Consider the following 22,978-nt stretch of genomic DNA (forward strand, 5'->3'; position numbering starts at 1 on the left):
CACAAGATTCACAAACTTCTCGTATTATTTTCTGCTCTTTATTGACACTTTCGAGTGATATTAAATAAATTATGAGGCAGAAAATTGAAATCTTTTCTCCGCTCTGCACACAACAAGGGTGAGAGATGACTGATTTCACAAACTTCGTGCGCGTATCACTCAAACTATCCAGGGCAGAGTCAAAAACTTTCTGACACGACATTCTTTTTCAATTTTTCATTCAGGAAAAATATATTGAAAAATTCATTCTCATACAAAACAAACTTCATCACAACAGTGGTTGAGGAATTTTTCCGCTCACCTGCAAAAAATAATTAAGAATGAAAGTATGATACGTAAAAGAGAGAAACCCCTGGCACTTAATAATGCTATTCCAGACCTGTGTTACCTCACTCAGGTGAACTCTTTTTTTCTTTCTGCGGAAAAAATTCACTCAACAAGCATTATTCCTCCACATAATAGAGGGACTTCAATAAAAAGCGTGCGGGTTTTTTTTCTTACCATCCAACATGGTGACAATGCCATGAAAGACATTTCGTATTCATAACATCTTGTAAAAAAGCACAATATATGACTGTCAACCACGCACTCAAGGGTTAAAGAGGCGCTCATATATTGGAATCGCTTGTAACTCTCCGAAGAGCCATAATTTTCCGATCCTCCCAGATAATTTCATAACAATACATTATTTGTCCAATACTTTCTCTCTCTCTCTCTCTCTTGAGAATAAATTTATGCCCCAAAACTCTCAATAAAAATGTCTTTCGCCACCACAATTAATCGTCAATTTAAGTGTATTTCGGTGTTTTGGTGTTTTTTTTTCTTCTTCGGGGGTTTCATCGGCGATCTTGAACCCATTACTGGTGCTTTTATTGGGTAATTTGGTGGTCAATATTCACATTAAATCATAGTGAATCTCAGAAGCAATAAATAAGAAAATCAATACAAAGTTAATTAAATAAAGTGAACTAGATTCGAAGGCAAATAGTGTTCAAACTTTTGAAACTTTGATGAGAATAATAATCTTATTCTATCCTTTGGAGTGTTCAAAGTGTTTCCGTTCTTCGGATTAGTAAAGATCGATATTAGAATATTGACCAAGGATTATCAGGTATCAATGTGAGATGTGGTTGACCCAATTATCTGAATGGAAATGTTTCGAATAACACACATATTTGAGTCATTATGCAGTAATTAAAGTGTGAATTTCAAGCATCTATTAATTATCTACAATGTTTTATAGCAATTTAGCTCTTAAAATAAATCCTTTCTCAAATTAATTATTTACACACTGAAGCCTTCTTTCAACAAGTTGACCAATTTCCCCTAGAAATGTAAGAAAATTTAATTACTTATATTATTCCGTTAAATTGAATAACTTGTGAATGTTGAGAAGCTCTTTTATACACACAAAAAATACTCCACGTGAGTCAGATAATGTGATCATCTCATCGAACAAAGTCTTTTCAGCTCTTCAAACTTCATTAGCCTTTTTTGTACCTCCGACGACAACTTCTTTGCTCCTCCAAGTAAAGTATATACAGATTGGAAAAGCGCAGGAGTTTTTGAAGATAATGAAATGAAGGCTGCAGGACTGCATAAATCACTCATAAATTATGAATAGTGCTTCATTACCGCGTATGGCACCTGACCCAATTCACCCCATCCACCCTCACCCTCACCCTCTGTTCACTTCCGCACTCTCTCTCTCTCTGGGCTAATAAACTGTCAATATCGAAATGATATGCAGAGTGAGAGAGGAAGGGAAAATAAATGTAAATTGCTCTGAGTCACATCAATACAAAATTTTCTCGCGCTTCGAGGAAGGAAAAAAAGGTCATTAAATAGCATGACAACATCGCGGACAGTTGGGAGAGACAATTGAAAATTGCGTGTGAGTTCAAGGATTCACCATATATGCGATCTGTGATGGCGAAAAGTTAATTCCACAATTAAACTTCAGCGGCAATTGGCGCGCAAGCACTCACTCTTCCACCGGGGCACTCCTTCGCGAATCACACCGTGTCCGGAATTTGCCAGTGCCTCAGTGCGCGCCTCCAAAATACACGCGAACGCCAAGAAGTGTAACTATAGTGAACACAAAGCCGGGGAGAGCGTATAAAATAAATAGTGGAGACTTGTGCGACAATGGCAACAACAGCACTGACTATATTGGATGTAGCGACGTCTCGGGCTGTTCAGTTGGTTGTTGCCTTCCTTGGCGTGTGTGTCGTCTTTTCGCGTTGTCGCGCCTCATTTGTGTCCACCACAATTTTCCATACAGCACTCGAACAAGGGGCATTTTTCCTCTCCTCCTTTTTAGTGGGTGTGTGCATGCTGTTAGCGCCGGTTCATTAATAAGTAATTGCAAGTTTTGTCCGAGAGTGACGGAGAGAAGAAAATTGTTTGGTACATTTTAGTTGCTGTAGCAACATAGTTTGAATGCATATAGTCAATTTGATACAGAAACATAGTGAAAATATCCCAGTGTTTTCCTACCAAATCAATGTTTTTCCACACTTCCACCTCTCACGTGTGTGGATTTGTCCAAACATTCATGTAAATTTCCCAGAGGAATTTTCACATTTCACCCAAACTTCTCTCTATTTGGCCAAAACCTTTTCCACTTGTTTCCACCACATAAACTTTCCAAAGATTTCGAGAAAACATTCATTCAAAATTAAAACAATTCTCTCAAGGCTGAACGGGAAAAAGCTGGTGGAAAATCACAGTGAAGAAACTTCTCAAAATCAACTCCACTCTCTCTCATTTGCTAGAAACCTTAATAAACTAACAAGCTAGTCAATTAGAGAGTGAGAATTGCAAAAAGCCGGGCGCACTTTTGTTCCTCACATAACAAAGTGGGAATGTTGCTTGAGAAAATAAGATCCAGAAATTGACTATCGACCCTAAAACAATTCCTCGTCAGAAGAAACACCCAAAATCATCTCCATCCTCTCTCTCACTCACTCTCAGCGCAGAAAGGCAACTGAAAGAAATTGTTTTCGGTATTGAAAAGACACTGGAAATGGCAACTCAAGGCAGTAACACTTCAAGGCTCACACAAATGCAGGTGGGATTACATATGATGACTTTCTTGCTTTATTCACATCAAGCGCGTGCTTTAAGTGCGGAAAGAGAATCGCCCAAAAAACCGCTCAAAATAAGAGAATTTGAAGGGGAAGAAAAATATGGTGACTCTCTGGACATGTCTATAAATTATCTTCAGCTGTAAAAAAATATCTTTTTAATAAGACTATTGTGTAGGTTTTGAGATTCGACGAGGTCTCTGGCGATCAAGCTTGCTGATCGGTGTTGAATTTTATCCATTTTCGCACAAGGTGGGCTTTCAGTAATCTCGCCATCGAAATTTAGTGGCTAATCCACTCCTCATTAAAGCTATCTTGGAGTCTTGGGTGGTTCGTATGAGTTCATTGGGTTCAGTAATCTCACTCTCAGGACAGACAAATATGTTGGTGTTGTGTTAGCACGCGAAAAAGAGGCGCAATCATTGGGTTATTCTATAATTAATGCGCGCTGTGTTGAATGTTAAACTACTTTTTTTTTCTTTTAAATAAATTATATCATGTCGAAACAGAAGCGCTCTCTTCTCTTATTTATCAATAATAGCTAATTGAATTTTAAAGCAGCAACGAAATAGCTGAATTGCGCATTTGTCAAGATTCTGGGATGTCTTAAATGCCGCATTTATTGCAAAAAGACCCCAGCAAAGACACTTTGTTGCGGTCAACAAATGTTATTTGCATGTCGTTTTGCACCAGTCGCCTCCACTGTTTGCAGAATGCGTGGTTTAGACAGCTTACAGAGGCAGAGACAGTCAGCACACAGAAAAAAAGCATCTCAGGCAAATTTTATTATAATAAAATTAACTCAAAACACTCTCCAACATGACGCAGTTCCAACTCATATTTGCTGTCACGATGGCATTTCTATCAATATTTTTGTGTCTCTCAATGTAATTTCCATCGAGTAATTCATCAATCAATACATTCTTTTGCATGTTGTACAGAACACTGACATGTAATCATTATTCTACAATGTTCTGTGTGTTTCCTACGAAATGGGTGAGACAGATATAAAGCGTGAGATAGCCATAGAGAATAAATTCATTGCTAAATTACTCTCTTTCGCCCATTTAAAGCCTTGGTTGTGTGTCGTGATATTAATCGGCCGGGGAATAAACTACATTTATTAATTGAATTGCAAGAAAAACAGAAACATTTAGTGGATGTCTCACTCTCTCTCTTGCCATGTATCTTGACCACTTTATCGCTGTTAATATTGGCGTGTGGACATATAAAAACAGTGAGAAATGAAATAGAAATGATCAAAATGAGCGAAAAAATTACTACAAGAGAGAAACGTGGGCAGCATTTAATCATGACATGACTCATTGGTAATGTCCAAAAAAGGTCTTGCGTCAATGACTCAGAGATGTCACGGAATGAAAATTCAAATTTCACTGCCTCTCATTCGCAGTCACTTTTTTTTCCTCTCGTTCATTCGTTCTTCTTCTTGTGATGTTTTGCGAGCAAAAGTTTTGAGGCGTTGCGGATGAAAATCCCTTATTTTCCATGCTCAGTTTTTGCGTCTCTCTTTTCACTCTCATGATGGTTTTCCACGTGGTTTGATGGAAAATGCCGTGAGAGGAGAAAAACATGACTTTTACTGACGTCACGAACACCTCCTACATGTTAAAAGTTTAATAAGTGTGAGAAAATTCTCAATGAAAAACACTTTATGAAACTAATATTGGCTTTATCCAATCGATGGGGAAATTTGGAAAGTTTCACTGAAATATTTCACGAAGGAAAGTTTGAAGAGCAATAAATTTTCCACCCTTTGAAAAATTACACACATCAGCAACTCTAAATCGTCGATCAGTTGAATACCTAGGAAAATTAAGCGGAAAAATGTCTGTAAACAATCACGAACAGCAAGAGCTTCACTCGTCAACTCACATCAGAACTGTGTGGAGTTCCTTCGAGTGGTTGAGCACATTTGGAGGATGTATTTGGATTATTTTGTAAATATTTCCATTTGACGTGAACATTCAGTGGAAAATTACACTTAGGCCAGTGATTTGCTGGCGAATTTAGAGACTCTGTGTGCGCTAAAATCGACGAGCAAAGAGTGATTTTCAATTATTCTGTTATATATTTTCCCCACATATAGATGCGATTCCAGCAGAGGCAGCAGCAAGAGAGGATTCAGCGTAAATTGGAAATGAGCAGTGCACCATCCATAATCAATAACAATAGCATTAACAACAATGGCTCCAGTGGATTGGAAATGGACACAAGTTGCACGCCTGGAAAGGTAACTATGCGGGGCGGTGGAAAGCCTTGAAAAGCGCCTCCTTCAAGGGGAAAATCACTCGAGATTTTGCGATTATTCAATCAATTTTGGACTTTTTGTGATTTTTATTGAATTTTAATTATTTTCTCCACAAATTGCCACTAGAGGGCAGCAGTTTAAAGACACGCAAAAGTTCTAATTGTATTTCCCAAACAAATCTTTACCACAATCTTAAGAATGAGCTAAATTAGGGGGGTTTAAACACCTCTGAATAATCTATTAAATAACTAATAAAGATATTTGCAGTATTTTCAACATATAAAATTTTTTTTTGATTATATTAAAAAGTTAAACATCTTAAAGAGTAATAAAATGTGAGAAAATCAGCCAAGAAATGCTGCAATTTGTGGAGAAAAAAATCAAATATAACAAATTTTCTGTGTTTCCTTGCAATTTACCTTGAAAATAATGATTTTTTTTATTGCATTTCCTCGAATTTTGAGTAAAAATCATATATTTATTTGAGTCTATTGTAAGATTCCTCCAAGAACGGTTAGTGACTTTCCCTTTGGCCTTCTCCTTTCCACCCGCCCTCCGAAATATTAATGTGGATCAATGTCAATTCTGGTCAAACGACCGTTCAATAGTTCAAGTTGACGGTTTTGATGGTTCTATGTCAAGTGACAAAACGCTAAAAATAGACCCAGAAAAAGCGGAATCGTAATGGAAATTTTTTTCTTCTTCTTCTTTCACCCGAGAAAAATGCCAGGGGAAAAAAAGGGGAGCTCAATGGCACTCCGCAATTGATTTTCCGCACTCACGCTGAGACAATAAACATTCGCTGGGAATTTGAATTGGCAGAGACAGAGCATTATGAATGTGTATATTCGTATTGGGGCAATTGAAGGCTCCAAAAGATGAGCATTTCAAGTGTGATTACATCTCTCTCTGGGGCGTGCATTAAGATTGTTACTGAATCTCCATCAATTTGCAATTTCCACTGATAATGGTCTAAATGTAAATCTTTGATTAGGTGTCCTTCTTGGAAATCTCTACAAATTCACAAGATACTTTACACATTGGCTCGTCTCTCGAGGAATAATACATAGATATAGGTATAAGAGAATGTGAAGAGCATGAATATTTCATGATCGGGTCGAATAATACTAAACATTTTGTGGAATAATCCTCAAGCTGTGCTTTTAATCAATTTGTCGTCTAGCTTTCTTTTTATTGCAATGAAAAATTGTTATGACATCTACACACTTTCAAAAATGGCACAAAAACGCACTCAATTGCCCAGCAAATTCACTCATCCATGGTGAAGCTCTTGAGGTGAAAAAAAATTGCGCAAAAGGCCTCATATTGTGAATTTTCAACAAAGTTCAATGCCAATAATTCAGGTGTAAATTATCCCAAATGGCTGTTGTAACAGCAATTAAAAGCCCACATTTATTTAGCCCGGAAATGCGTTAATAAATTACTCAATTTTTTTGCTGTGCGAAAAAGGTGAGGCAATTGTTCGAGGAGCGGCGCCAGCGGAGCATCGGAATTGATAAGAGCTACCCACTGCAGCCGATTCAGATGAAGCAGAGCCCCAAGGCGACCAGCAAGACGCCAACCAAGACATTCTCCACATCGCGCGGCGACACCGACAATGGCCTGGACAGTTGGTCAACGGCCAATAACAACTACGGCGGCAAGTTGTCCAACGTGGGCCGCCTGGCATCGCTCAGCATCAGCAACAACAATGCCGCGCCCGCGAAGAATGGCACAGGAGTGAGCAGCAATCCGGTGAAATTGAGACCTGTGATCGTGAAGAAGGCCGCCAATGTGGCAAGTGATAGCGGACAGACGGCCGGACACGTGAATGCCACTAGGAATCTAACGAATTTATCCAAATTGACCAACAAGAGCAACGATGGCATCAATGGAACACACAAAGTGCCACCAAAAGCTGATGCTGCAGCGCCTGCTAAGAAGCAATCTCCGGCAAAAGTAGCCAAGGTGAGATTTTTCTACAGTTTGTAATTCTCAGCAAGCTGTGTTTGCAAGTGTTTCAATCGTTTCAATGGCGACAAATCGAAGAAAAACAGTCTCTGCTCGCATTATGTGGAAATTTAATTAAGCACACACTTAATTTATCTCTTTCTTTGTCATCAATTTGCAGAGTGGTCCACCTCCAGATGGAATGTCTGAGTGCAATATCTGCGGTCGCTACTTCGCTGAGGATCGCATTCAGAAACACATTGCAATTTGTGCCAAGATTACGAGTAAGAAGAGGAAAATCTTTGACTCCACGAAGCATCGCGTTCAGGTAAAGTGTTGACAAAGAATTCAGCACAATCTTCAGAATGATTACAAGGTGTCTTTCTTCCAGGGCACCGATGCTGAGACGTTTGTGTTGAAGAGAGGTCCTCGAGGTGCCCGAACTGTCGCCGCGGCTCCTCCCAAGGCGCAGCCCGCGGCCAGCAGCAGCGGCGGCTCGGCGGGCAAGAAGAACAACTGGCGGCGGAAACACGAGGAGTTCATCGAGGCAATTCGTGCGGCGAAACAGATGCAGGCGCACCTGGCCAAGGGCGGCAAGCTCTCTGACTTGCCACCACCGCCGCGATCAGAGAATCCGGACTACATTCAGTGTCCGCACTGCATGCGGCGCTTCAACGAGGCGGCCGCCACGCGTCACATCCCCAAGTGCGCCACGATGCTGCACAACAAGCCCAAGCCGCAGCCGCCCAAGAAGCGCTACTAACTCCGGCTGTCTGACAAATACTCATTCACACCATTTAACTCCAGCGCCATGCCTTAATCCCATATGCAAAAAAAATCTTATGTGTGTCTCTTTTGGCAGTTTTTTTAATTTTGGAAAGAAGACGAAAAAAAAATCTCTTTCTCTACAAGTGATAAAAGAGCCCCGAAATATCCTAATAAAGAAAAATGTTTTTTCACCTTTAATCAACGTTGCCAATGAATTTCTTCACCGTGTCGCAGGACTCCAGCATGCCCAATCCCTCGAGGATGTACGCCAAATTGTCCAGACTGGCGTCCATGTCGTCATCGAACCAGATCTGCAGCATCGCGTGACACTGTGCGGACGCAGTGGGATTTTCCGTCTCGAAGAAGAGTATCTCGTCGGGTCGATAGCCGAGCTTGTTGGCCAACTTCTTCCAATCCGCCCCAATGATGGGCGCCAACTCTTGCAGCTGCTCCGCCGTGATCATGTTCGGCTTGTGGTTGTTCTTGTCCTCCGGCGTCAGTTGTTCCGTCTTCAGCAAATCCGCCTCAATTTGCTCCTGCTCATCAGCAAAATTGTCATTATCCGCCTCCATTTGCTCCACCACCGGCAGAACCTCCTCCATGGGCTCCTGCTTCGCCTCAGAGCGATCCTTCTGGATCTTCTTGCGCACACTCTCCAGATAGTCACTGACTTTGTACGATGGCGTGTTGAAGAGCGTGAAGAAGTGCGGCGACTGTCTCGCCATGAGCCTCAAAGCTCGCCACTCGTATGACGGATCATTCTTGTCCTTCGGATTCTCCAGATAAGACTCCAGCGATGGCAGGAAGTTCCTGTCCGATCCCTTGCACGCTTGGAGATTGTCCGGACAGAGATTCCAGAGCTTCGTCAGCTCTGGATTGCCCATGTAGAACTTCCCATGCTTTGTGGCCTCCTTGATGGAGTCACCAAGGAGTCTCTTGTACTTCCTCTGCGGCGAGGGCGCCTTTCCCGTGTCACTGGGATGCGGATCTGGACGCTGAAACTCCTTGCAACCCTCATTCTTCCAGTTGTTCCACATCTCCTCGCGCTGAAGCATGTGCTGCACACTCTTGGAGAACTTCGTGCCATTCGGCGGCGTCTCATCCAGCAGACGATACACCTGAGCCTCCGTCTCCTTGATCCAGTCCACCTGCGCCTGAGCCAGCGTGTACATGTCCATCTTGAACTTCACCTGAGACGGCAAATAGTGGAAGATGATGAGAAACTGCACGAGAACGGAGCGTCGGAAGTTGGAATCTGAGAGCTGAAGTGCCAGGAGTTTGGGATTCGTGAGGAATTTGGCAAAGAAGTGCTGTGCTCCCTTGTCAGGATCGAGAAGATTCTTCTCGTCCAATTCATCCACATCCATTGCTTCGCTCTTCTCTCGACTGCTTCCCTCTCTCGGCTCCTCAAGCTTGAATCCCCTAAATGCCGCCAGGACGCTGGACGTGTGCTGCAGAAGAAGAAGGAAGAGATTTTACAGTGAGAAAATGCACCACTTTAGAATGAAACACGCGAAAAACTCACGCTCACGAAAGTCTTCCACTGAACTTTGTTGTAGCATTGATTTGGATTCCTGAAGAAGTCCTGCAACGCCCAGAATTTGCAGTACAAATTGTAATCAATCTGCAGCTGAGTTTCCACTGAATCTCCGGCGAGATTCTCATTCTTCCCATCTGTGCTGTATTCCGTGAGATTCTCCAAATTGAACTCAGAGACAATGTTCAGTCCTGATCTCTCGGAGAAGGGGAAGAATTTGGCCAGGAAGAGGAGAATTCTTCCGCAAAACACAGTGTTCTGAGATCTGGAAAGCCTCCTGAGCAAGTCATTGCACATCCGCAGGATGTTATTCTTGCAGGGCGTGAAGAAAACCTCCTCCTTCCACACGGCCACATTGTTCTCCACATACGTGAAGAGCTGCTCGCACTGATCCAGTGTCACAGCATCGAACACATCGCCCAGGAGGATCACTGGAATGGTGACGGACACCAAGTCATTCCGGGCAGCGTTCGCGGACAGCGTTATGAAGTCTTCCACCGCCTTCACATCTCCGACGTGGTCCGTCAGCAGCACATCTCTGAACACCTGGTCTAAACTGGACTTCTTATCAGTGTGTGCGCCACCGAGATGCTTGAAATCCGCCTCTAACTTTGCGAATTTTCGCTCCTTGAAGGATTCCCTGAGAATGTCCTGTGAGGCAAAGAGAAAACTTCAATATTTCACGGAAATCTCCCATTTCTCCAGCATTTTCTTACTGTAAGCTGTTCTCTGTAGGTTTGAAAAGTAGGTGTGCACATTTTACTACAAGAAATCTCGAGAAATCAAGGAAAATCAACAGGAAAACGCTCTAAACAAGCTTTCCCGGAAACCAAAACAAACTTTTTGACAGCTCTAAAGTCACGCCGTTCTAACCTCAAACACCAATCGAACACGCGTTGTTTTAGTAAACAAAAACATTTCTGAGCAGGAAAATGAGCATTTCCGTGGAAAATAGTGTGTACATTCTGTCAATTTCCCCCTTACTTATTACCTAAAGAGTTCCTTTATCGAATTACAGGCATAAAACTCTACATTGGTGCTGATAAAAGTCATTTTCACGAGATATTCGTGATTCCTCATTCTCTGAGACATCCTGAATGGCCAGGAGAGAAAACCATCTGTTTAGTGAACATCCCGGCATACATAACAGAGGACAATCTCAAAGGATTGTTTTCCAAGTTTGGAAATGTGGAAAAAGTGGCAATTTTCACTAGCATAAAGGACTTTCAGGCTTTTACAAAATCTCCGGATGATCACAAGAATTCTCAGGATTTCCGCTGGAAGATCGCCTTTATGGCCTTCAAGACAACCACCAGTGTGGACAAAGTTCTCCAGGCGAAGAAACTCATCGCGGAGAATGTTCTCCTGGGTGTCCAGAGATGGATTTCAAACTACAAAGCACAATATCCGAGTAGTGAAGAAATGCAGAGTGAAATCGAGAGTTTCATGGCGAAATTTGACCAGGAAAAGCGTGCTGCTGAGCAGGTGGCGAGAAATCAGACAGCCGATGACGAAGGATGGGTGCAGGTGTCACGAAAGTCCAGCAGAGATGCTTTCAAACTCACCGAGAAGAGTATTCAGAACGTGACAGAGCAGCAGGAGGCGAAGAAGAAGCGAAAGGAGCTGAAGAACTTCTACAGATTCCAAGTCACGGAGTCCAAGAAGCAGCGGATAGTGGAGATGCGGAAGAAGTTCCAGGAGGACAAGCAGAAAGTGGAGAAGATGAAGTCATCTCGTCGTTTTAGACCATTTTAGTGGCCCTTTTTTGTTCACTCAATACAATTTTGTTCACAAATCCTGATTAGTTGTTTCCCAGACGATGTCCTGAGCCCCAATTGCTGAATCTCCCGCCGGCGGGTCTTGGCTGGTTGTTGAGCCGAGCGCCGCCAAAGGCGTACACACCGCCGGTGACGTCGGGAAAGTAGTTCTTGAGGATCTGCGGCGTTTCCAGCAAACTGGGCGTGTTTCTGAGCGTGGGATAGAGGAACTTGAGGGAGTAGTAGAGATGTCCCACGACAATGCCGATCAGGGAGTACGTGATTGAGGAGGAGAGCAGCAAGTTCACGCCCAGCAGAACCCAGGGAAGATAGGCCGCCTTGAATTGCGTGCCGAACCAGAAGTTCACGATGGTGTCCGCGTTGAGTTTGCACCAGACGTAGAGCACTGACATGACCATGGGATCCATGAGGAGAGGTACGTTGAAGCAGACGCCCAGGATGACACAGTTCGCCCAGTTGAAGATCAGCATGAACAGGTGGTCTGCCGGTGTGTTCTTGAACTGCTCGCGCTCCAGGCGAACTGAGTAGTTGTACAGGAAGTAGCAGTTGAGCATGAAGTGGAATCCCGTCTGGGGCGTCAGCGGGTAGAACAGGACTGACGTGAGAGGTCTCCAGATCTGCCCGGAAAAAATCACATCAATCATAACCACCAAACACACCATGAAGATGAGCGCAATTTCGGCAATTTCTCACCTGAAACTTCGTGTAGACGAATTTGAATGGCAGGAGGATCAGGTACTCGCCCGGAAGGAGTCCTATTCTCTCCACCAGGCTCATGATCACGGTGGACGAGAGCCAGTATCGTGTAAATATTGGCACGGAGTTGAACCAGCCTGAGAAGTCCATCGTTGCTTCGGATTCTGCTTCTGTTCTACGCAAGAAAAGAGATTTTACTACTTAAGATGCAGGAAATTATCTTCCAATGATTTATTCACAAAATGATTCGGCACTTTGCACCACAAACTTCCAGTTTTTCATCACCAAAACACAAAGTGACAATTCTGAAATTCTGACGTGTCCAATGCAAGGTCAACGCGCTGGGTTGTATGCTCGATGAGCTGCGATAAAGCGTCATGCGCGCTTATGGAAACGCAATAAGTCACAATACTGCCTCGCTTTATTCTCTATCATGGTTGAGTTTGCCAAGAACCCCCCAAAAAGGGCGCCAATTCAGTGTTCGTTCGCTCCACGAACGGCCTTATCACGTGTGTCTGTTGCTCTTGATGACCATCTGCATGAGAGTGCACGGGGGCAGAGCCTCCAGGCGGCACAGGAGCTGCGGAATGCTGCCGTAGACGCAGTGCGAGCTCAGAGCCACTTGAACGGCTTGGGCGAATCGCTCCAGGCACAGCTGGAAGCGTTCCTCGGTGTCCTTGGACTTGTTCTCTGGCCTCCTGATCTGCACGCACTTCCCCTCGAGCGTGGCCACGATGAGGCAGAGATGCTGGGCGTTGATGACGGTGGGTGGGCCTGTGTGCGACGGCGTCTGCTGCATGGACTGAATGATGGCCAGATGGAGCCGACTGTAGGACTTCCCCGGATCCAGCAGGGGCGCCATCACGCACCAGCGAATAAGCCCAGCCAAGGGCGTGAGCACGGGCATCGCGATGGCGCCCGAGGGCAACACCAGCGGCTTCTGTGAGGACAGACAGAGCTCTGGGCTGCTGGAGACCCACTCCGTGAAGGTTTCCAGCAGGATTTTCGGCGGCACGGCAGCGCTGTCGTGCATATCGTTGAGGTACAGCTCCGCCACGGCCGTGATTATGTTCGCCGTGAAGCGGGGAGCCACTTGGGGAAGGTACTTGAGTTGCTCTGACGCCTTCTGGGCGAACACAATGAAATCCGTGACGAGATTCTGTGCCAGATCGAGACTGGATTGCGATGTGCAGCCCAATTGCTGCATCCACGTGCCGGCGGCGCACAAGAGGGGCGCAATGAGGGCAGAGACGGACGTGCTGACCAGCTTCACGAGCACATTGATGCGCGTGATGGACGTGGGACTGGCGAAGAGTGAGAGAAACATGGCATTTCGCGTGGCCTCAGATCCGGGAGTCTGGAAGTATTCGCAGAGAACCACAACGAGCTGGAGTTCCTGGATCAGCGACAGTGTGGCAGGAAGTAGTTGATTCTGAGACTTCCGCACGTCAAGATCTCGTGGCTTCTCGCAGAAAATCTCAGCTATCAACTCCATCATGTGCTCCTGCTTCGTCCGGGTGTTGATCATTGTTTCTGCAAGAGTGACAACAATGAGATATTTTCCAGGATTGTGTGGCTTTTCCACTCACCAATCCTCTGCAGAGTGTCTCGTACACGCAGAGAATAGTCCATTTTGTGATATTCTCGCTTTGATGAACCTCCAAGAGACATATTTCCCCAGAATTTTCACAATATTTTATGCCACAAGACAAGAAATCTACAAGTCCAGAAATCAAAACAATCAACATAACCACACTTTCCGGGGAGTTTTCCAGTCTTTCGTTGAGTGGCAGGAAACTTGACGAAAGCGATTCAAAAAATCGATACGGGAAAGGAGAAGTGGTCTACAGTCACTTTAGCTCCTGGAAACACACAAAGTTCTTCCATTTCCTTCGCATTTTCCTCCGCTCTTCCTGGCTGGTTCAGGGATCAAACAGTGTGGTAGAGAGATGAATTCGGTTGTGCCAAATCACGAATTCATGGAGTTGCGCACGATGCACCAGGTGCCGTGCAAGCAGCAGTGCTTTGTCTACACGGACATCGATCTTCCACCGGAAATCACAAAGTTCTCCGAGAAGATCAAGAACGGCAATGTGCCCACGTACAAGAAGGAGCACTCGTCGCCCCCGCCGGTGGTGCACCGTGGGAAGAGTCGCAAGGTGGTGGCTGTGTTTGGTGGGTTGTTTGTCTTCATCGCTCTCGCCATTGGGATTCCCATTGCGCTGCAATTGCGGAGTTCTTCGCTGCTGGAGGCGCGACTGGCCTTCATCAGGCGTCTGCTGTCTGAGAATCCGCCCCTCGTGGAGGGACACTGGCGGCCACAGCTCGGCGGCAACTTCACCAGCAGCGTCGCGGACATCACGCAGAACATGGTGGGCGCTCTGGTCTGGCCTGTGGCTGTTCCCTGTGGCGCCCAGTATCTGGACGGCGTGCAGCTGGCGCTCGAGGGCATCGACGAGGCCAAGCGACTGGTGCGCACCAATCCCATGCTGAAAGTCATCGAGCTGGCGGATGAGATTGAAGAGACGCACGCCGAGGGGAAGATTGGCGTGCTTCTGGGTCTCCAGGCGGGTCACGCGCTCGGCTCCAGTCTGGCTGTGCTGCGCTCCATGCACTCCCTGGGCGTGAGAGTCATCTCCATCACGGGTCTGGGCTGCACCACACCCTGGGCGGCGGCCACCATCAAGAGCGACATGATCGTCCTGGACGATTCGCAGCCGCACAGCTTGACTACCTTCGGCGAGGTGAGTCTGCAATTTCCTCCTCATTTTTCACTGAGTTTCCAGAAAGGCATTGGAAATTGAGAAGCAATCGAAGCAATGATAAATGGCGAATATTAATGAAATCCTCTTATAATGATGCTCTTAAAATCATACAACTTTCCCATCTGTGTGTTCTTCTGTTGCTGTTTGTTTGTCGCAGAAAGTGTTCTCTAGCTAAACATAATTATAATACTTGCAGAGATTCTGGAAAATACTGCATCAGAGAAACTGAATGTAATTATTTATCGAAGAAACTTAAGGAATGAAGAGAGAGAGAGAGAGAGAGAAGTTTCAGCAAACAATTTATTTATTATTGTCAATTTGGAAATTTGTGTTTACTTCAGTTATTGGGCAAGAGAGAAAGCTTAAATAATTCTATTGAGTTTTAGAGACCATTTAGAGCAGTAAAATAGAACTTTGGGTGAAATTCAGCAAATATGGAAAACTTCCTCTTCATCTTCTTTCCCAAGATGAGACAATTATATTGTCTAATTGCTGTTTTTACGCTCCACAAGAAATACTTACTAAATTCTATTCGGCAAAATTGTTAAGTAAGATTGTAATATAGGAAAAACTTTGCATTTCCATTGCCCTTAATCCATAGGAGATTTTGAAAATGTTTAACTTTCTGTGGGTGAGAAACTTAAAAGTCTCACGGGAACTTTGCAATGTCTTGCATAGAGAATTTCCTGCATTAATAGAGGTAAGAGAAGAATTGAGGAAGAAATCTTTTCTATGCCACTTTATTCTGGTTTAAGTCTCACGGGGAGAAATGCGTCACTTTTATTTATCAATTCAGTTTAGCGCCAGAATCAAATGCTCGTGCATATAAAAGTTAAATGCCGGAAATACACCAAACCACCCATGCAAATGAATATAGAGGACCATTTATTGAGGCGACCAATATGAAAATTATGGGATAATTCAGTGTGAAATTAGAGTAAATTTTGCTGCATAAAGCGAGAATTTTATTGGTTATCATGTGAGTAAAAATTCACATTTAATTATTTGCATTCATCATAGTGTAATTATGGGTGACTAAATATAAAATTATTGCACTATTCATGCCATTCTCTATTGATAAAGCTCTTTTGTATTATAAACTCGCATTCTACGATGCGCATTTCGACGGGTGAATCGAAAACTATGAAAAGTCGCGATTTATCATAGGTTTTTTCTTATATTTTTTGAGATTTGTGTCTTAAGGGACATCTTTAACTTCTTTTGGGGTATTTTATTCGTTTAAAACAGCCTCTAAATATTGAGGATTCCTCTAAAATGTTCTTAGACTTCGAAAAACTTACATATAAAGTAATGAAAAGTTGATTTTTAGGACTTATTTGGATAGAATTTACTCAAAGACTATTAAAAATCGACTTTGGAAAGTAATATTTTCAGTTTTTCTATTAACTTTGTCATATTTCACTCAAAAATTTCAATAAATACTAACAAAATCTACTGAAATATTCACAAAATAATTATTACAGGTCGTTTTGAAGGTATTTTGAGGGTTTTCAGCTAAATTTGATTAATTTCGCAGCGATATTAACGCTAAATTTTGCTCTTGTTCTGCTGATAAATGCTGATTTTGACTTTTAATACTTTTCAATTCACCCTTCGATATTGTTTAATGATGGAATTTTTGTGTAATCAGAATATTCTGTGTTATTTTATGTAGTGATTTTAGTACTTCAGTGAATTTGCAAGTGTGAAGCACAGAAATCTCCTCGTGAAATCCTTTAAAGAGTGCCAAAGCGCAATCATTTATGTCTTATCGTGTGAAGATGTAAGAAAACGATTGTGTGGATCAAATAAACTGCAAGTTGCAATTTCATGAAGAGCTGAAGGAAATACACAACAATTAGGAGACTTCTCGAACTTCGTTTATATGGCGTTTTGGGGGAAAATCATGTCTCTAGAGAGTGTCTTAAAGAGTTTGAGAGAGAGAGTGAGAGAAAGGGTAAAACTTGCAGTAATTAAGGATTAAAACATTGAATGAAAGTCTCTCGCGGAACAACGGAATTGGGATTTAACTGAAAAGTACACATGGGGTGAAATGTATGGGGTGGAGTGAAGAGGGGGAAAAATGTGAATCACAGAATGCTTGGGTTAATAAACGCACGATTTTCCACAAGAAGTAGCACGTCATATTCTCTTATTTTTCTTCTTGCTTTCCACGAGTAGAGTTGGTAAGAAAAAGTTTTACAGCTGTTAACAACATTATTATCATCATTTAATTTTTAAGCGAGCATTTTACATAAGTTTTAATGAAGTAGAGATGAAAGCGCGAAGGGTGAGCATTTGGGGTGTTTTACAATGAGAAAGTTTTGTTGGGGGGGTGGGAAGAAAATGAAGATTTTATGAGGAAATTCAATAATGTCGAATTACTATAAATATTTAATTTCACGACGTGTGTTACAGCTTCTCTCAGTCTACCTTGTCTTCACATATATAAAGTTCTCCTTTTTCCACACACACACACCGAATGCATCCTGAGCGGGAGATAAATATTTTGCAAAGTTTATAGCAATGAGAAACATCCGTTCTAACTTTCCAAATAAAAATGTGTGTGTTGTGCGCGCGTTCAGAGAATGAGGGAATTAATGGAACATCTTATTTCTTTGTTGATTTCTTGCTACACTTTCAGGTCAAAGCATGCGTTCTTATGATAAAATAGCGTTTGGCAATTAAGTGCCTAATAAAATTACTCGAACGTGAAATGATTTAGTGTATTATTCTGCACAGGATTTATAGCATTTCTGAATGAGTTGGCTGAATTTCTGGCCATCAAATTTCCCAAATGAAAATATGATTTGTGAATATATTGTGACTAATTTCAGTCACATCGCGCTATTGTTGACCTATTGACATCTCACTATTGGATCAGGATTTCCTTTTCTCACTCTCTCTCCCTCTCTCTCTCTCTCTCTCTCTCTCTTCGGAAAAATGTGTTTGGTTGAAAAATAAGTTGAGAATGGAGTTTTTCCGCAGTTGCTTCGTTACGAAAAGTTTTTGGAAAAAGACATAACTTATATAGAGACTTTTTCCTGTGACAAAAGTTTATTCAGAGCCAAAAATATTTCTTTCTCTAACACTTTTCTTGTCGGTCATTCGAGCAAATAAAAAGATTAAATTATAGTTTATTTTTTAACAATACTATTGATACTTTGAGACAAAAAATTCAGCGGACAATTTTCTTTTAGTTTTATGTGTTAAATAAAATGAGCAATGAAAGAATATTGAGTTAAAATATGTAAAAGCTCACAAATGTGTGTTTTTTTTTAACAATTTACAGGAATTAACTAAAAAAACTGTAATTATATTGGGTCGTTGCAACATTACAGATGTCGTATTTCAGTTCCTAAAAGCCACCATTTTGGTGTAACAAATTTACATTTTCATAACTTAAAAAAAGTACAGATGTAATACGAACGAGAAGGCGTTGCAAGGCAAAGTCCGGGTTTATTTAATACGAATTTCAGATGATGAATAGTGCAAGATTAGCCCGTGTGAACGTGTTTCCGATGAGATTCTTTCAGGATTCTGCTGACCAGAATGTCTGGGAAAATATCTTAGATGTTGAAGAGTGTCCAGAAACACATAACCTCAATCTTGTACATTTAAATGCGCACTAATTGCTAGAAAAATTCAATAAATATGTGTTTATCTACATAAAGAAATCATTATTGTGTGTTCCATTGGTTTTCACGTAAATTTTCCGGTCTCACAGAAGATAAATTCCGCACTTGCGTAAATGTTATGAAGTCTAATCTTGCAACACCTTTTTACGCATTCATATTTTTGACAGCTTATTTAAAATGTTATGAAAATATAATGTTGCAACGACGCCTAATTTGTAACACTGCAAATACACCTGAGCTACTCTGTAAGTTGCAAGCGATATTTCTTGCTGTCGCAAAAGTGCATAAAGAGCGAGTAATAGGGGTGGGATATTGACTTGTTCATCACAAGGGAGGGGGGTGGAAAAGGTGTTAAATTCTGTGAAGCATGAGGGTGATTTTTACACGCGCTCAAACTATTGATTCATATATAAAAGTTGCAAAGTGATAAAATTCAGGAAAAAATATTTTATATAAGAAGCATCCTCAACTTCCCCCCCCCCGTCACCTTATAGGTATACACATTGTGCAGAAAACTGGAAATTTCCTCTCACAGCATAAATTTATGTACACAGAAAAGTCCAAAACTTGCCTCACTCTCGAACACACACACACCCATCTCTCTTGTTCACCTTTTTGCCGGAGATAAAATGCATATTCATGAATATGGTTGGGATTAAGATAGTATAAACTGGCATGAAGTGGCGAATGGTGGACCTGCGATGAAAGGTATGGTGTATGCGAGGGTATTTTGTATTCTTCGTGTATTTTTCACCCACACCCGCGCCCTCGCGTTCTCAACCCTATTCGCTACCCCGCACAGATAGAATAGCAGTTTTATCATACTTAATATTGTTTACGGGAGGAGGGAAAGAAAAAAACGCCTTTCTAAATATCAAACAACATATTTTAATAAAATTGTCTCACAGTTTTCTGTTTGTTGAGGGGATAAATATAATATTCCATGAAGGATTTGGGATTGTTGCATTCATTTAAAAGAATTTATACTCTCTGTTATTCTTGGTCAATTTTTTTTCTTACGAAATTTCTACACTGAGAGAGAGAGTGAGGCTTTAGCGAGGGTATTTTTGAGGAAATCTTCCTTTTTTTCGTAGCTACAATAAGGATACTGAATAAATTAGGATCATTAAATATTCAGTGAATTCATATGAACGGATTATGTTAAGATGTTTACCCCGGTTTATTGCTTTAATACAGTTATACTTCAATGATGATATTATTTGGTGAAATGTTGTGAGAAAATAAAAAACACTTACATTTATGCTTTTGTGAGCTTTTCGTGAAAATTATATTACCCACCAAAACTAATGTACTATGTTGCATTGCGAGATATTTATGGTATTTATATTTTGTACTTGGTAATTGAGAATGAAAAGCACAGGGGAAAATGCATGAAGAGAGTATTTTCGGCATTTTCACGGAAAGTACATCTGTTAGTGTTGGAATTGAAAGAAAAGTTGAAAGGGAAGCGACATGAAAGCGCATTTTGTACTGCAAAAGATACTCATCACACAAAAGGGGATGCAAAATATCATCATGCCGTGGAGAAACAGTAGAAAATGTCGCTTTAGCTATATATATATATTGCAATGGGAAACTTTTAATTGGTAAATTTTCGGTAGATGAAATTGCATTTAAAATGAGAGAAATTTATTAATGTGAATTAAAATCTTTCCTACAACAGGATATTATCCACTATATATACACACATTTTTCTTATAAATGTATGCATTTTGGGTTGTGGTTGCGAATGTGGAAAATAACTCCTAAATAATAAATGCACATGCATTCTCTTAATCCCCATGCATATCGAAATGCATACCTACCTAATTAAATATTTTGATAAAGATATAAATGTTTTATATATATACATTGGTTGGAATAATAATAATGGGGATAATTTATATATATATATAAAATTCCAGTGGTTTATACATGTTGTTACGTCTCACATCCAATTTAGACTTTTGGGGGTTGAATTTATAAATTCATTGAATGAGTGGAAATTAAATTTTACGTATATATATATGTGAGCTTTTAGATATTAGGAAAGTTAAATGCAATTTGCATATAAATTCACACCTGGCTCATATTCTCTCTCCACACAAACATTTTCCTGTGTAGCCAAGCTATTTTAACTAACGTACACTATATTAGTTATCACATCCCTTCGTTGTGCCCTCCAACACGCTGCGCTCCTTACATTTGGTGACCTCAACTGACTAATTCATTAAATCTCTTGTGGTTCTCACCATTCCGGGGGCCCACAGATAAGTGTGTGTGAGAGAGAGATTCCCAGTGGGCTCAGAGCTGAAACTGGCGCATAATGAGGCACTTGTTCTAGCTTTCCATGAGGATTTCTTATTTGAACATAACTTCCTTGAATTGGCCCTGTGATCTGCTTAATTCTGATTTGTGTGCATAGGAAAATCATTGCACTCTCTCTCTCCATTGAATTGGGCTTGTCTTTGATTAGGTGATTAGTTGAAGTGGAAATCATGCAGAAGTGCCAGAAGCAAAGCTCATTGTTAGTCAGTTTGATGGATATATCAGCAATTCTATGTTAATAATCCATATAATTCAAACTAAAAGCTCTCTCTAATCACTCCATTTTTGCTGTTTTGACAAACGAAGCAAGTCTTAGAGCGATTACAGACTTGTCGCTTATCCTCGAATCGGCGCGAACTCGGATCAATCCTCCGTGGATGAGCCTGTAGTGTGTAAAGGTCAGATCAGCGATAAATCGTGGTTGATCTGCACCTTTACACACTCAAAATATGGATCATATGAATCAGATCATTCTTCTCTGTCGGCACTAGCGACACTGTGCTTGATGTGTTCAGCTGACAGATGATTTGCATACTTCAAAAGCGTGAAATTTTACGTTAAAATTGCGAAAATTGATGATTCACAGAAGAATTTTTAATGATTTTAGTAATCCAGGAAATCATTCGTAAGAGATCCGCCATTTTGTGCCTTTCTTGAGTCGTGCAATGTTTCGGCGCATTTTCGCATGAGCGCGCTGCCGTCGGGAACTCCAAGAAAATCGGCTGAACCTTCGATATATCGAGGGATTATTCGCTTTTTGGCTAAGCGAACTGTCAGTCGTACACACTCGCGCTCTCGCTTATCCTCCCGTGGATCATCAGCAAGTCTGTAATCGCTCTTAGTTGTGAGCAACTCTGTGTTTTTCCCACTGTAAAAATGTTTCAAATGATATTCCTGCATGAATCTGTGCCCCAACGGAGATTCAATGTAGTTCTCTCTCTCTGTGGATTAACACAGACAATAAGCAGAATTTTCATATTAATTCACCCACTCTTTCTGTCCAACTGCAGACTGTGCTCCATGAGATGAATCGCCTCGGTATTCTTGTGGAAATCTCGCGATTGTCTGAGCCAGCAATGATGATGGCGTTACACACAGCGAGGGCTCCGGTCCTTTTCTCCAATGCCGCACCACTATCGCTGTGCAACAGTAGCTCAACCGCAGGTGTTCCTGACCACATTCTCGGGATGCTCACGCAGAATGGTGGTGTGCTGATGATTAACGTGGAGCGCTGCGGGGAGAAGCAGCTGAGTGTTCGCGAGGCAATTTCCACGATAAACTATGTGCGGGCGGTGGCGGGTGTGGATCACGTGGGTCTGAGTGGATCACCCGGCACGTATCCGCCTCTGCTGGCGGAACTGGCCAGAGATCGACTGTGGGGCAATGCGGCCATCAAGAAGCTCGTCGGTGGGAACTTCGTGAGGGTGCTGAGGGAGGTGGAGGTGTTGCGGAATCGTCAGCCGCTGCACGAGGAATGGATCCCGAATGCGGCCATCGAGGGCAACTCCTACTGTCGCTACTCAGAGACATAAGCACCATCGTGCAGGAGTGCCATTTACATTGTGCATCACACCAGGATATTTTCACACACAGAGAATTTTCCTTTCCACCTTTACACAACACAGGAGTATCCATTTTCCCATCAAGTGACCCGAGTGGACACTCGGAATGCGTATGATACTATTGCAAAATATCCTTTTTAACCAATGATTTGTGCAAAATGTGGTTCAATGTTTGATATATATATCATAGATTAGATACAAAATCTCAGTTATCATGGATATTATGTGTACATTTTGGGTGAAAATCAATTGTATGAAGCAACGGAACTGATAGAACAGTGTTAGTTTGGCTTTTACGATAATTACACTACGTTGTGTAAAGTTATTCCAAATCTCTTTTGTACAAAATAATTTATACATCCATAAAATGTGACAAGAAACAAATATATAGCTTAATTATATATAAATATGTATGATAGAGATGATGTTATATGTTTGTAGAAGAATAGCGAAGCTTGACTGTTTTTTTTTATTACAATCATTGTTAATTTAATTTGTTCTAGAATTAGTGCAATTCTGTAGCACATTATTAAAGAATAAATTGTAAAACAAAACATCGGATTTGTTTGGAATTGTGTCAAGAATGTTGATTTTTCTA

At 41.7% G+C, this 22,978-nt stretch overlaps 6 protein-coding genes across 16 annotated transcripts; 3 read left to right on the forward strand and 3 right to left on the reverse strand.

The window, feature by feature from the left end:
- Positions 1–2,170: 2,170 nt before the first annotated feature.
- Positions 2,171–8,073, forward strand: LOC132257893 (uncharacterized). Of its 11 annotated transcripts, none has more exons than XM_059754940.1 (6): positions 2,171–2,409; positions 2,977–3,073; positions 5,197–5,340; positions 6,829–7,326; positions 7,490–7,636; positions 7,700–8,073. In XM_059754940.1, the coding sequence occupies exons 2-6, from the start codon at positions 3,029–3,031 to the stop codon at positions 8,069–8,071; spliced, it is 1,206 nt and encodes a 401-aa protein (XP_059610923.1). In that variant the 5' UTR covers positions 2,171–2,409; positions 2,977–3,028; the 3' UTR covers positions 8,072–8,073. The 11 variants fall into 11 exon arrangements, with proteins under 11 accessions (XP_059610923.1, XP_059610922.1, XP_059610928.1 ...); XM_059754939.1 differs by having other exon boundaries at positions 2,982–3,073; XM_059754945.1 differs by having other exon boundaries at positions 3,020–3,073.
- Positions 8,074–8,249: 176 nt separating this feature from the next.
- On the reverse strand, positions 8,250–10,452 carry LOC132257892 (THO complex subunit 1). The gene is made up of 3 exons (XM_059754936.1): positions 10,330–10,452; positions 9,602–10,264; positions 8,250–9,527 (listed from the first exon to the last, which is right to left on the reverse strand). The coding sequence occupies exons 1-3, from the start codon at positions 10,369–10,371 to the stop codon at positions 8,271–8,273; spliced, it is 1,962 nt and encodes a 653-aa protein (XP_059610919.1). The 5' UTR covers positions 10,372–10,452; the 3' UTR covers positions 8,250–8,270.
- A 39-nt stretch (positions 10,453–10,491) lies between these two features.
- Positions 10,492–11,368, forward strand: LOC132258245 (ribosomal RNA-processing protein 7 homolog A). The gene is made up of 2 exons (XM_059755461.1): positions 10,492–10,567; positions 10,632–11,368. Exons 1-2 carry the CDS (start codon positions 10,546–10,548, stop codon positions 11,366–11,368), a joined length of 759 nt encoding a protein of 252 aa, XP_059611444.1. The 5' UTR covers positions 10,492–10,545.
- Positions 11,350–12,409, reverse strand: LOC132258246 (derlin-1). Its single transcript, XM_059755462.1, has 2 exons — positions 12,085–12,409; positions 11,350–12,008 (listed from the first exon to the last, which is right to left on the reverse strand). The coding sequence occupies exons 1-2, from the start codon at positions 12,235–12,237 to the stop codon at positions 11,415–11,417; spliced, it is 747 nt and encodes a 248-aa protein (XP_059611445.1). The 5' UTR covers positions 12,238–12,409; the 3' UTR covers positions 11,350–11,414.
- Positions 12,410–12,479: 70 nt separating this feature from the next.
- Positions 12,480–13,846, reverse strand: LOC132258244 (integrator complex subunit 15). The gene is made up of 2 exons (XM_059755459.1): positions 13,677–13,846; positions 12,480–13,620 (listed from the first exon to the last, which is right to left on the reverse strand). The coding sequence occupies exons 1-2, from the start codon at positions 13,756–13,758 to the stop codon at positions 12,593–12,595; spliced, it is 1,110 nt and encodes a 369-aa protein (XP_059611442.1). The 5' UTR covers positions 13,759–13,846; the 3' UTR covers positions 12,480–12,592.
- A 118-nt stretch (positions 13,847–13,964) lies between these two features.
- LOC132257763 (dipeptidase 3) lies at positions 13,965–22,887 on the forward strand. Its single transcript, XM_059754793.1, has 2 exons — positions 13,965–14,831; positions 21,829–22,887. The coding sequence occupies exons 1-2, from the start codon at positions 14,037–14,039 to the stop codon at positions 22,348–22,350; spliced, it is 1,317 nt and encodes a 438-aa protein (XP_059610776.1). The 5' UTR covers positions 13,965–14,036; the 3' UTR covers positions 22,351–22,887.
- Positions 22,888–22,978: the final 91 nt, after the last annotated feature.

Source organism: Phlebotomus argentipes, unplaced genomic scaffold, assembly GCF_947086385.1.
Source record: "Phlebotomus argentipes unplaced genomic scaffold, Phlebotomus argentipes genome assembly scaffold_4, whole genome shotgun sequence".
Classification (NCBI taxonomy): domain Eukaryota; kingdom Metazoa; phylum Arthropoda; class Insecta; order Diptera; family Psychodidae; genus Phlebotomus; species Phlebotomus argentipes.

Bases quoted from the DNA above. Each gene is read 5' to 3' on its own strand.
- LOC132257892 (XM_059754936.1), bottom strand. From the start codon at position 10,371: ATGTGCACACCTACTTTTCAAACCTACAGAGAACAGCTTACA. The intron at 10,265-10,329 runs GTAAGAAAATGC...TTTGCCTCACAG, and splicing joins CCTACAGAGAACAGCTTACA to GACATTCTCAGGGAATCCTT. The intron at 9,528-9,601 runs GTGAGTTTTTCG...CTTCTTCTGCAG, and splicing joins AGTGGAAGACTTTCGTGAGC to CACACGTCCAGCGTCCTGGC.
- LOC132258244 (XM_059755459.1), bottom strand. From the start codon at position 13,758: ATGTCTCTTGGAGGTTCATCAAAGCGAGAATATCACAAAATGGACTAT. The intron at 13,621-13,676 runs GTGAGTGGAAAA...TCACTCTTGCAG, and splicing joins AGACACTCTGCAGAGGATTG to AAACAATGATCAACACCCGG.
- LOC132257893 (XM_059754940.1), top strand. From the start codon at position 3,029: ATGGCAACTCAAGGCAGTAACACTTCAAGGCTCACACAAATGCAG. The intron at 3,074-5,196 runs GTGGGATTACAT...CCCCACATATAG, and splicing joins CAAGGCTCACACAAATGCAG to ATGCGATTCCAGCAGAGGCA. The intron at 7,327-7,489 runs GTGAGATTTTTC...ATCAATTTGCAG, and splicing joins CTCCGGCAAAAGTAGCCAAG to AGTGGTCCACCTCCAGATGG.
- LOC132258245 (XM_059755461.1), top strand. From the start codon at position 10,546: ATGAGCATTTCCGTGGAAAATA. The intron at 10,568-10,631 runs GTGTGTACATTC...ATCGAATTACAG, and splicing joins GAGCATTTCCGTGGAAAATA to GCATAAAACTCTACATTGGT.
- LOC132257763 (XM_059754793.1), top strand. From the start codon at position 14,037: ATGAATTCGGTTGTGCCAAATCACGAATTCATGGAGTTGCGCACGATG. The intron at 14,832-21,828 runs GTGAGTCTGCAA...GTCCAACTGCAG, and splicing joins GCTTGACTACCTTCGGCGAG to ACTGTGCTCCATGAGATGAA.
- LOC132258246 (XM_059755462.1), bottom strand. From the start codon at position 12,237: ATGGACTTCTCAGGCTGGTTCAACTCCGTGCCAATATTTACACGATAC. The intron at 12,009-12,084 runs GTGAGAAATTGC...TTTTCCGGGCAG, and splicing joins TCGTCTACACGAAGTTTCAG to ATCTGGAGACCTCTCACGTC.